Source organism: Sceloporus occidentalis, unplaced genomic scaffold (genome assembly GCF_023333645.1).
Source record: "Sceloporus occidentalis isolate IW3139 unplaced genomic scaffold, rSceOcc1.0.p SCAF_101, whole genome shotgun sequence".
Classification (NCBI taxonomy): Eukaryota; Metazoa; Chordata; class Lepidosauria; order Squamata; family Phrynosomatidae; genus Sceloporus; species Sceloporus occidentalis.
In genome coordinates, this window is record NW_028317081.1 from 3,331,045 (window position 1) to 3,343,918 (window position 12,874).

The window sequence follows — 12,874 nt, forward strand, 5'->3', positions numbered from 1 at the left end:
TGAACCATCCAGTACCAGCAAAATGTGTAAAAAAAATATAAAAAAAGTATTAAAAAAATAAAATAAAAAAATAAAGTTTATTATTTTGAGCAAGTGCTAAAATTTCTCAAAAATCTCAACAAAGAGTTAAAATAAAAGCACTTCAAATACCCAAGGGGTGTCTAATATATAAAAAAATGGCTGATTGGGTAAATTGGAGTGGCCGAGCTCAAAGATAGGGCATAGGTACAGACTGACCAAAATGGAGAAAAAAAGCGCACTTCCCAAATGTGGCATTTTAAATCTCAAACAACCCAACAAACCCATGCATGTCGGGTATCACTGCACTCAGGAGATGTTCCTGAACACACATTGGGGTGTTGTTTGACAGTGACATATACCAGAACCTGTATATCTATAACTAAAGTACAATTTGTGTGAAAAAAAATAAAAAAAATTACTATTACAAAGTTTGACAAAGTGTAGTTCTATAATTGGTGCATGGAAAGGGTTAAAATAACCGCATTTGGAATACCCTGGGGTGTCTAGTTTTCAAAAATATATGGTTTGAATGGGTTAAATTGAGTTAACCGGCTTCAAAGATATTCCAAAGAGGAGATGGAGGCAGACTGACCAGATTTGTTAAAAAAGATTTGGAAATCATAAAACGCTGCTTGTACTTATTGCCCTATAACTTACAAAAAACAGCAAAAAAACATAAAAACATTGGGTATTTCTAAACTCAGGACAAGTAGTAGAATCTATTTAGCTAGTTTTTTTACTTGCTTTTTTAGGTGAGTAAAAGATTTTTCTAATAAATGTCATAAAATGTGTTTTTTTTCAATTTTTCACCATGTTTTTTTTTATAGTAAATAAGATGATACGATCAAAATAATGGTATCTGAAGAAAGCCCATCTTGTCCTGAAAAAAACAATATATAACTTATGTGGGTACACTAAATGGGTGAGGAGAAAATTACAGCTGAACACAAGCACCACAAAAGTGTCAAAACAGCCTCGGTCCCACAGGGTACAAAACAAAAAATGAGCCCGGTCCTTAAGGGGTTAATACGCTACTGGTAAGCACTTTGTGGTCATGGTCAGCCTATCACTGTATCTATTACAAAATGCAAACACTATATATAATCACCTGGTTTTCCACAAGTGGATTCCCCATTCAAGCCCACGCACCTCATTCACACACTCACTCACTCCCCACCCCGATCGTTGCGTCTGTACGTACATTGCCTTCGACAGAGTACCCCGGAGGATAGAACTCCGCCGCCGTCACAGACAGGTTGGAGAGGACAGCTTTCGGCTCTGCCGGCTGAGCTTTGGACACCGCCATGGAGTTTATCTGAGCGGGTTTGTGTGCTGGCGGAGGAGACTTCTTCTGACTCTGCTGAGCTAACGGCAGAAAGGCACAAAAAAATATTAGTAAATAAATAAAAGATTGATATCACATGGCATCACAAATCAAGAAATACAAGTTTAACCTCCAAGTAGACAGATCCCCGGCGGCTGAGAAGGTTCTTGCTAAAGACACGTATGAAGGCTAAAGACGATGGTAAAAATCATAGATTGGCGATAAACGGAGCGCGACGACTATAGACTGCGAATAACAGTTATCTAAAAACCCAGCGCCGATTAAAAGGACTTCTTGTGGCTCATTCAAAATTGTACATTAAGAACCCGAGCATGATCTTGTCCATAACGCTCAACCAGGAAGCAGGCTCGGCTGATTGGCTGCGGAGATGGGTCACATGACAAGTTACTTATCACCCCCTTTTGCCTTATTCACTATGAGAGCTCGAACCATACATCACTTACTTGCGCTGAATACCCAAGGCGGTCGCAGTAACTCATTCCTTAAAGGGACTGTCTGGCCACCATACGCACTTCAAGGCATGGCCCCTTTAAATGTGTCTGTCCCGACTAACACGCAGAGGATTGTGCAGAATCCCCCCAAAACGGATCTACCTCTTTCTACACGACCCCCCCCAGCTAAACGGCCAGCACGAGACATGTTCGGCTGAACTAGATCCCATATGCCGAAGGATAATCAATGCTTTCTTTATATTTACTTGGGATGCTCAATTTACTCAATATAAAAATTGTTCATGTAGAGAGCAAATATCCAAAAACTATAAAATATCTAAAACAAAAAAAAAAATAATTCAAAAGTAGAAGGCACGATAATGTTTTGTTTTTCATTTTTTCCCTCTCTGAATGGTGGAAATTCTCAGCATTCAGTTCACAGAGTTATGAAGCTATAAAGATGTATTTCGGGTCCCATAACGGGGCGAGGGCTGGAGTTATAGCCCTCTTTGTATAATGCCAATTGTAACAATATTGTACGTTTTCACTCGTCCCATTGTAATAAAAGATAAACTGTAAAGCGGCGCCATACGGCCAGAGAGGCCATAATCCGGGAATCAGATCAGAAAATAGGATTTTAAAACACAATTATTGTACAAATGCTTCACTTTAATGAAAGCACGACGACGGTCGATCACAGACAGGGAGCGGCGTTACCGAGGACTGAGGATTCGCTAAGAAACTATTTTAAAAAAAGGCATTTATTAATAAGCAGAAAAATGTCCATCTAGTTTTAAAACAAGGAAAACGGTCAAAAGCGCTTCTCAGGGGTGGCTTTGAAGTTTATGTTGGGATCTGCTCTTTCATGTAATACCCCGGGGCAGATCTCAAGCCGGACTGAGCAGCGAGTTCTGCGGCCCCAGAATTATATATATATATATATAATTAGCGACAGAGGCACAGAAAGCGACAGAGGCACAGAAAGCGACAGAGACAGGGTCTGTACATAATATTCCAGGCGAGGTCCGGCTCTGTAAATAGAGATTGGAAGGTCGGGGGGGGGGGGGGGGGGTGTTTCTTACAATCTATATAACATGAAGACCTTTATGAAAGATGCACATTAATGCCAGTTATTTAACTTTCCCATTTGCTACTGGTGCGAGAGCTCTGATTGGGCGATTGGGATCCCTCTCCTCTTCCAATCCATGTAGGCAGATTAGAAATCTATTGGTTTTGGGTTGGTTTAGTTATTTTCTTGCATTTCAGGGAAAGGTATGTGTGTGGGGGGGGGTTACCTGTTCTCATATGTAGTTGAAATGTTCTGAACATATACAGACCTTGTTCCATTCGCACCAAAAAACTTTTTAAAAAGCAAACGTAGTTGATTATTCACTGAATTCTCCACATTTCTGAAAACCTCCCCCCCCCGGCTTCAAGATTTCTGGAAAATGTACACCTCTGGTAAAGCAGCAAAACCGTCCCTCTCTCTGCTTCTAAAACTGTAATGAGCGCCGCGTGGCATTAGTGGCAGAGTGAGGTCACAGTACAGCGCAGATTAAAGTGCGTTGGGAGGCGCTCCAGTGCTGTATAGTAAGTATAGTATAAGGCATATAAGGCTACTAAAGTTTAATATCCAACGACGAGCAGGTCCTTTCCACTTATTGTGAAAACGCCTCGTAAGTCTCCATGTGAATTGGTGGAAGGATTGCCATGTGTGTCTCAATCAAGAGCCTTTCCTGCGAGTTTTACTTGCAGTTCCGCTTTTAACCACCAGGGTGTTCTGCGTAAAAAGGCATTCAGGTGACAATTATCCTTTCTGTGCTCCTCTCACACAATACACTTTAGTAAATACCGAGTGTCACACCAACTGGTGTAGTACGTACATGGACTTGCTACCCAGTAGAGATGGTATGGCCAATTTCAGTATGTGAGGGGTTAATTTGATTGTATAGGCATGTGGTGCCAAAAGGTCTTTTAAGATAAATTGGCCTTTTGAAGCTGGGACTCCAACCAAGGCCCTCTGCAAGGTGTGAAATGCCACAGGGAGGCGGTGCCTTTAAGTCTGCTAGCCGAGTCCTTCACCATATGCCCGTCTCCCCTCATAGACCCCGGATTCTTTGATATGCTAAGTGACCACTAGCAGTCAGGAAAACCATTTCATATCCAGGTCATATCCAACCCATATCAATGATAACTCATATCATACCTCCTTGTGTGCATACCTAGAACGGGGAAAGCGCACCCTACAAAAAGAGTACAAACATGGCGGCGCCACTTAAACAGTTTGGAAGGAATTGTGAAGTCTGTGATGTTCAGTCATAAGTAGCAAGTGTGACATATCTATGGACTTCACAATTTACAGGAAATTCATAAGTGCATGAATTATGGCTGCGGCGAGCACAGGAGGGACGGGAAAATGAAAATAAGTTATTTGATATGTTTCCACCACACAAGGGGGAGGTCACTTATGGTACACCTTCCCTCCGCTTATACCACCTCTGGGCCGGCTTGGAAACTCGAGATGAACTGGGAAAGAGTATAAAGTTAATGAGAGAAGATTGGTGAGTGTGCTTACTAGGGGCCAAGATCTAATTTTGAGTGAGTCGCCATCTTTCCTTGCCGGAGCCCTACGGGCAGAAAAACTTACTTGACCATTCAGTGAGTAGTTAGGTTTTCTGTAATTTTCTCCTTTTTATTTTATCTGTTGGTGTAAATAATCTGTTTATCATCTTTTTTGTATGCACTGTGATTTTTTTTGTCCATAATAAATATTCCTTTATTAAGATCTGCCTTTGTCTGGTAAAGACTCGCGTTACCTGATTAGACCGTTTTATCGGTAATCTGAAATCACGTAATTATTGTGTGGGTTTTTAGTCTGATTCGCTTGGGGGACCGAGGCACCCCATTTATAAATTGTCTTGGTGGCGGCAGCGTTATTTTGATATTAGTTATATCATTATAGTTAATTGCGGGTGGTACTAAGGGTGGATATTTGTATTTTTATCACTATTTCCAGTCCAGGGTAGACGGATAGGGAATGTTTACCCTTTTACCACCAGAACAAGTCATGCGCACGCTTAGAGTAGAGTGCGTTCGTGACACCGAGCCTATCGAGCTCGTTAGCCAAACGGGGCGGGCCTTTAGCTGGATGGCGCCAGCTCTCCCCTGATTGTTGATGGGATCGGGTTGGGGGGCATTCTGTGGAGCCCCCCCAGATATTTTCTGTGCAAGAGATGTGTTTAGCTCCGGCACGGTGAACGCGGCAGTCTGGGCTCTCTTGACGCCAATGATGGATATAGCTGTAAGTTATTCCCCCCCCGATCGGGGTCTTCCTGTACACCAGGGGTTCTCAAACTGCGGCCCTCCAGCTGCTGCAGGACTACATCTTCCATACTCCTCAGCCAGCCCCTTAGCTGAAGGAGCATTATGGGAGATGTAGTCCTGCAGCAGCTGGAGGGCCGCAGTTTGAGAACCCCTGCTGTACACAGTTATATTGCATCAATTTAAAAAAATGTAATTTTTTTTTCTTCTTTAAATCATGTTAGTTTGTCAAAGAGGGACAACAAAAATACAACCTTTACCAATAAATGGAAATCTTTATTCTGAGTAAACAGCCGATAAAGTGCAAACAAGCCCCTTCAGAAAACAGATCACAAACAAACCCAAAACGTCCCAAACATTTACAGAACGCTTCAAAAACATACAGTTTCCATCAACAGCAGAGAAGTACAACGCGCGCAAAATACGCTGACCCGATGCGAACGTTTAATAATAATACTAATAATAAAACTAATAATAAATCTAATAATAATACGCGCGGTTGGTCATTTTTGGTTTTAGTTTTTCTCTTTGGAATGTAAAATGTGCGATTGCGGGACAGTTAATGGTCGTCGCTGTGACTTTGGGGTTAAGATCAGGAGACCCTCGAGCCCCCCTAGAAGATAAATCCATATTAAACGTCTTAAATTAGCCTATCTCAGCGGCCTGATCCATTGATGCGGAGTGCGTCTGTCTGCCCCGTAAATCATTCTTTCCTTTCTTGTCTTATGATGTCATCAGTCTTAAACCGTTTATCTAAACAACTACTGCTGCCACCCAATGAGAAGTGCTGGGTTTAAAACCTGGCTTTCCATTAGCGCCGATTACTGTTTTAATGCACTATTGGGGTAGGAGAGTGGGAGGTAAAACGCCGGCATTGGTTGCTATAGCGATTGCACAACTTATTTCGGTGCTCCGGTGTAAGCGGTTCACTGGTGTCTAAGTTGTCTTTCTATAGTGAGACCACGGACGCACGCCGTCTGCATCCGCTGTAGTGCGACGATGTCACAACCTTTCAACACCTCTGAGGTCTCTTTCATGAAAATAAATCATTTAACGAACGCATTCTGTGAGATTTCCTCGCGACAAACAAGTTTCTAGCGTCAGCTGATCCTACAGCAAAAAATATACATCAAATATACACGTTACCCAGTGATTCAACCCCCCGGAACCCCGGCGCAGGGAGAGCGGGAGCGGCCGCGGGGCACAGATAGCCGTGTGAGGGCGACTAACGGAGCAACGGCGAGTTACACCAACACTGGGCTCTATTCACTAAACGGAGAGTTTACAGGAGACCATGCCTCCACTGCCTCACTTCACTATTATGTAAGCACTGGCCAGGCGGCCCTGCGTGATGTATAATTCAATACATATTCTCTCCTTTTAGTGAATAGACCCCACTAAGTCACAAACGAAAAACCAACTACACCGAAACAAGCGAAATACAGAGCGCCGACTCATGATGTCACCAGAACAACAAGTGAGCGGCTCCAATACAGATACGAATCATGATGTCACCAGAATGACACAAGCGAGCGGCTCCAATACAGATACGAATCATGATGTCACCAGAATGACACAAGAGAGGCTGCAATACAGATACGAATTATGATGTCACCAGAATGACACAAGCGAGAGGCTCCAATACAGATACGAATCATGATGTCATTAGAATAACACAAGCTCACAATCCAAGGTCACAGAAGTGAGATCTACAAAAATAAAACGGCCCTTCCCTGCCCCGCAGAGCTTACACTCAGTCGGATTAAAGGAATCCCGAGGACCGTTCTTTTCCCCCCCACACTCCAGGCGGGGAGATGCGGCGGCTGCACCGCGTTACGGAGGATAACATCGCCATCATAAAGAGCGAGGGATGGAGTAAACAAGCGGGCACTGCGAGAGGGGCCCCTGGGTTTAGGAGCCCCTGTGGGGCCAGGAGGCAGGAGCACCGGGTACCGATGCGCCCCGCATGACGCTGGCTTGGGGCAGATATCGGGAGCGGGGGCCGTTCAGGTAAAGGTTGCCCTCCCCAGTACCTGCTGCAGGCTCGGGTCCCCCGGGCGGGCCGCTGCGAGGCGGTCTGAGCGGCTCCTGCTGGTGAACACCTCCGGCTTTGTTTACAGGGGATTTCCCGGCTTCCTCTTCGCCGTTTTGGGCCCTGAAGCCTGCAACTTTACCGCTCTCCGTCCCCTCAACTCCCCGACCGCGGCCTCTAGCTACCCCTGTGTTCAGGTTCTGTACCCCGCGTCCTCTGCTCCTGCCTGCCCCCGGGGCTCGGTCGAAGCCGTCAGACATAGCGCGGAATTGAATCGATCCTTGAGCTGAGCTCGGCGTTCGAGCAGGACCAGCCCCCCGGGCTCGAGCGCAGTGCTCGCCCCACCCACTGTCACGGACTAAAGCGCTGAGCACCGGCGACGAGCGCCTCTAGCGGCGTGGAGGACCGGAGAGCGGGATCCACAGCACAGCCGCTGAACTGCAGCGCCGCCTACAGACTGGAGAATCGGTAGAGGCGTCCGTACCCGGGCCATGAAGCTGCAGTGCCGCCCATAACCTGACGGGGGCGCCAGAGGCGGAGATGAGATTCAACCCCAGTGAGCTTCTGCTGGCTGGCCCTGTATCATGTATCGTTAAATCTGTGAGACTAATCCAATGCCTCCCCATGCTCTGAATTATACATTACACAGAGCCAGATCAGCTCTTCTTGCAGGAGGAACTTGCCAGTGCTGGGCCTTCATAATGAAGTGAGGGAATTGAAACCACAACGTTTTAGCACGCCCTCCCTTTACCGGTGTTGTTCATAAAGTACACCCGTTCTGGCTAGCAGCATATCCACTTCTATGGCCCTGTTTAAAGCAGGTTCATCGCGGGCGAGTCTGCGCAGGCACGGTCTGAACGCGATGATCATCAGGGCTGGGCTAGTTGGGGGTCACCATTCACATTGATAATAGATTAAGGGTAACCCTTACCCTCTGCCCAGCCCCCTACACCGTGCCCATTCTATGCCCCATGCGTGAGCCTTGGGTCGGTGGCACCTGGTTGCTGTATTTATTTCCCCCCCATGTAACCAACACCAGATGATGGTATAATAACCCGGCCTAGCACCACATCCTTAATAAGAAAAGAGAATCGTTATCCTAAAACGCTTTGTACTACAGCCCCCTGGCAGTTGACGAGTTAAACATATCTGTTGATAAACCGCAAACATTTACTTTTATTTCTGGGCCCGCGTTGTCAGGACACTTACCTCGCTCTCTCTCCACAATACAGCCCCGGTGCAATTATTGCCCCAGGGCTGCTGCGAGCTGATCCAAACCTTAAATTAGCACCCTTTAACCCTGCCTGCGCTGGAACTATGCCTCTCCTGTTTACACGAGCCGTTGCTTCACTTCCACCTTTGTCTCGGTTTCACTTTCTGCACGAAATGTTCTGCGCGTTAGAAAAGCATCAGGGTTCCTTCCTGTTATTCCCTGACGTTACCATATCTGCAAATTCAGACCCCCGCGTATTATATTATATAATAATCTTACATGTATTTTACTTATTGGTTTCGGTTACCGAGTCTGATCCAATGCAGCGTATATGTGTAAAGGTTTTTGTGAGCGTGAGCTGCCAATCAGGGACAGGAGTCAGGTGCGTTCTAAATCTGGGCACCAATTTTTTTTTCTTTAAAGGGACACGCCAGCCGTCATTTGCACTTTCACGCCTATGGCAGCTGTGCGGTCAATGCTGACACCTCCTGGAAGATCTTTTGAGAAGAGAAATCCAGCAGGGTCCGTCCAAACTCTACTGGGATCTCTGGCTCCCCCTGTCAGCCGATCACACACATTGCGATCAGCAATGCAAGGCTATATGAATCTCTGCTGATCACTGATCTGCTGATTGGGCGTTGGTGGCCCCCAGTGGATGTAAAGGACAATGTGAACAGTTAACCCTGTGCTCCCCTGCAAAACCCTAGACACCAGGAAGCGATTTCTTGGCGACATGAGGTTTTTCAAGCACTGCTTTAAGGTACTAAAAACCCCTAGTACTAAAGGGTTAAAGTACTCTAATATACATTCTTTGTAGTGGGACTATCAGGGACAGTAAACTGTGCCTGTAAATGGCGATCTATTATAAATACATAAAAAATGTTGCTAGCCTATACTGCATATTTAGATGTGTCCCCAGTTAAAGGGACAGTCTAGTCGCCATGTTTCTCTAAATTGGAGAGAACGTTTTGCAGGGTTAATAAATGCTGGCGTGTATCCTGGTGAGCTTCACATGAAACAATCTCAAGGAAGGTCCCTTTAAAACAAAATCCACTTGATTCTTCTTCAGCGCCCCTAACAGGGCAAGCGGCAGCGCTCCAGCTGTGGACAGATGGGATCTTAGTTGGGAGTAGCGAGAGAACATACATTTTTAGTTAAAACTATTTACAAAAGACCAAGTACTGGATATGAGGAATGTTTTAAGATCTTTTTACTGCTGACATATTAAAAACTTTTTCACGTAAGCCCCGGTGAGCAAGTCTCACTAAGTGAGCCAATGCTAAAAAAAAGGCTGAAAACACATTTAGGAGACAGTATGTTCTCTATGCACTTTACCTCATAGAAAACCCATAAAGGGTCCAGTACGGATGTATTGTAAATTCTGCCATAAAACATTGATAAACTAGAGACCCCGGCGGCTCTATGTGGAGTTACGAGGAGAACACAAGAATACTTCAGGCGGGGCACCAAAATATTAAAATCAGAGCAGTCCAGGGGCAATTTCCCGCTTACCAGCCCTCCCCTGCATTTGTATGTACTAAATACTAACTGCATACCCCCCAACAGTCCTGTTTTCTGTGCGACAGTCCTGATTTTTAGGGCGTCCTGTCCCGGGTAGCTGCCCCATTTTGGGTCCCGCTTTTGGGGCACCCACTTTGCCTCCTTTCATCACAAGATAAATAATATCGATTTCATCGCTTTAGTAGTTTACTACATTTTTGTTGACAAAGATCCGTGCAAAGTACAAAATGTCATATTTTGTAATTCATGTGAGTAGCGACCTTTTACCGCGGCATCATCAAACCCTCGCCGGCCGCGGAACGTCCTCCCGGGTCAGTTTAATGAGCAATATTTGTACCGTGTGTGAAGAGGAGAATTCGGATGAAAATTCCTTCATCTACCCCCAAAAATGAGTGCACAGGAAATGAAAGTGGAAAAAAAGTTTATTTTGTGGAAATAAGGAAAAGAGATAATAAACTCCAAAAATATTTAAAGGAATATAAAACATGTAATGTTTAACTAAGCAATGAAGCATCGCTACTCTTACCTTCACCAAGGCAGAGGTCCTTGTGCAAAGTGATCCGATCAGAACAATCAGTGGGATGGCCTTATCAGCATCACTATGTTGCCATGGTAACAGCATTATTATTTTCTAGTTGCACAAGAATCGTGTTTTTTTTGTGATCTGAGCTCCCACGGAGATCAATGGGGGGGGGGGGGTAGCAGCTGCCAATCACACACGCTATCTGACTGCTGGTGATTTTCTAGCATACATGTGATTGGCCGGCGCTTCTATTTCTTTTTACGCATGTATAAGAAGTGTAAGCTCCAGGGACAGGCTACCCAGAGCTCTTCCCTCTTATAGGGCAGAGCTAGTCGTGCAGGCAGGGCAGGTTGTGCGCAGGGGCGGGGCTAGGCCCAGACAGCCTTAAATTGGTTGGGAGTGGGTGGCGGGGAGTGGGCGTAGCTAAACATCGCTCCCCCACCCGGGGAAAGAGGAGACTCCGCGTCTAACCTGGAGAGTTCCCAGGTATACTAATGCTTCCTGGTTTAATGGAGGCAGTTAGGGGGTGACTTAAATAAAATAATATATTTCTAATAAAGTTCTAATTTCCATAGAGTAGAATGCATTGGAGTCCATGCAAGAGTTAACCATATAAAACCACATCTCCTTGCACGTGAAATACTCACCTCCAGACAGCACTGGTTCGCTGTCACTGCAGAAGGGGTCTATTCAGACTCAGTGGGTATGTGTGGAAAGTTCTCTTGTTGATTTAAATGGGTGCGCTTTCCTGACACTGATTGGCTGCTTGTTGTCATCTCGAGTGCTGGCCCTGTGGCTTGCTGGATCCTTCTTTAGTGGGGCGGTCAGAGACATTAAACTGCCCCTTTCAGAAACCCAAGTGAAAGGTGTGTTCTATGAAGGTACAGTTTAATGACATTTAACTCCTTGTGCTCGCAGACCATGTCATTAACACAGTCACTGCTTGGAAGGGAAGCTTCCCTGCGGCTCAGTGGGACTGCAGCTGTGAACGGCAATGCTCGTCTGTCACACAGCACCCCTCCCACGGCTTTTTGGACAGGTGCCATGAAATAGAGGACGGAAGTACACAGAGCCAGAGAAGACATAATGTGAAGCGAGGCAAGGTCATTTACAGAAGTCAGGCTGCAGATTCTGGAGAACAAGCAATAACCAAGCAGAGAAAGCGGCGGTCCCTGCTTGCGCCAGTCACACTCTTAAGTCAGCCAATACTTATTATTTGTATTTATTTGGCGGCGCAGTACGCAGTGCAGCTGGTGGGTGTGATGATCACAACCGAAAATGCAGATAGTTTGCGGCTGCTGGCAGGGGCCTGTTCTGGCCGGGTTCAGTTTAGTGAAAGTCACTAAGAAAGCATTCTATGACTTTTCATGATCAGTAAAAAGAATGCGGCCGGGACAAATTGTGCCATACCTGCAAACTGTCCTGCAATGTCTGGAGCAGTCCTGGGAACGAGGCTTCTGTGCCTGTTGTTGGCTGTCTGTTTATTGGGACTGCTGTTAGCCATTTGCATGCACAGTGAATAATATTTGAGAAACCTCAGCTTTTATATTGCAGACATCTATATTTGTACATACAAGCTAATTATCCATACATGTATGAAAGCGCTACGTATAACGCCATTAGCTGTAAAACATGCTGCATTTCAATTATTTTTTGACCAAAAAGTCCGATCAACAAGAACATTCCATAGGTTCTTATGGTGCAGTTTTAAAACATTGCTCTAGAATTACTTTTTATATATAACCCCGGATGCTCTTGCATTTTATCTCCTATCTATACAAACAGACTACATGAAAAGTATGCGGACACTCGACCATCACACCTATAGGAGTTTGTTGGACATCCCATTCCAAAACCATACACATTAATATGTAGTTGGTCTCCCCTTTGCAGCTATAATGGCTTCCACTCTTCTGGGAAGGCTTTCCACAAGATTTTGGTGTTTCTTAGAGAATTTTTGCCCATTTATCTAATAGAGCATTTGTGAGGTCAGGCACTGATGTTGGATGAGAAGGCCTGGCTCACAATCTCTCTTCATACACAAAACGCCTGAGCGAGCCTATTGCTGTGATACAGAATTGTGTTTTGCTGTTTAATTATTCACCCCACACTGATTGTGCTGTGACAATATGTGCGGCGGAACTGAAAAATAAATGCTGGCACTCCTTACAGAGACCGTTAAATGTCCCCGACGCCCCACTGAAAAAGAATGCATGTAATCCGCGAGTCCTTCAATAGGTATCCTAAACAACAAAATAAATAGCCGCGGGCATGGAGCTGCCCTCCTCCTTCACAGTCTGACGTTTCTTCAGGTATTTCTTTTTTCGAAGATTGAAATTAAACTTTGCCTTTTAATAAATATTAGTGGCATTGTGCACGCTGTATTCTGGCCAAGCCACCTGTTACAGGCATTCCTAGGAACTTCTGGGCTCCGGCTACCCGGAGCCTTCCCTTGCGGGACGCGGCC

At 45.3% G+C, this 12,874-nt stretch overlaps 1 protein-coding gene across 1 annotated transcript in view; it reads right to left on the minus strand.

Moving 5' to 3' along the window:
• LOC149283997 (polyadenylate-binding protein-interacting protein 1-like) overlaps positions 1-7,410 on the minus strand; it is a 46,049-nt gene extending 38,639 nt beyond the window's left edge. The window contains 3 exon segments of the mRNA XM_089497317.1: positions 1,223-1,386; positions 7,152-7,331; positions 7,371-7,410. Coding sequence (XP_089353443.1) covers positions 1,223-1,386; positions 7,152-7,331; positions 7,371-7,410 — 384 coding nt within the window.
• Between the last annotated feature and the right edge of the window lie 5,464 nt (positions 7,411-12,874).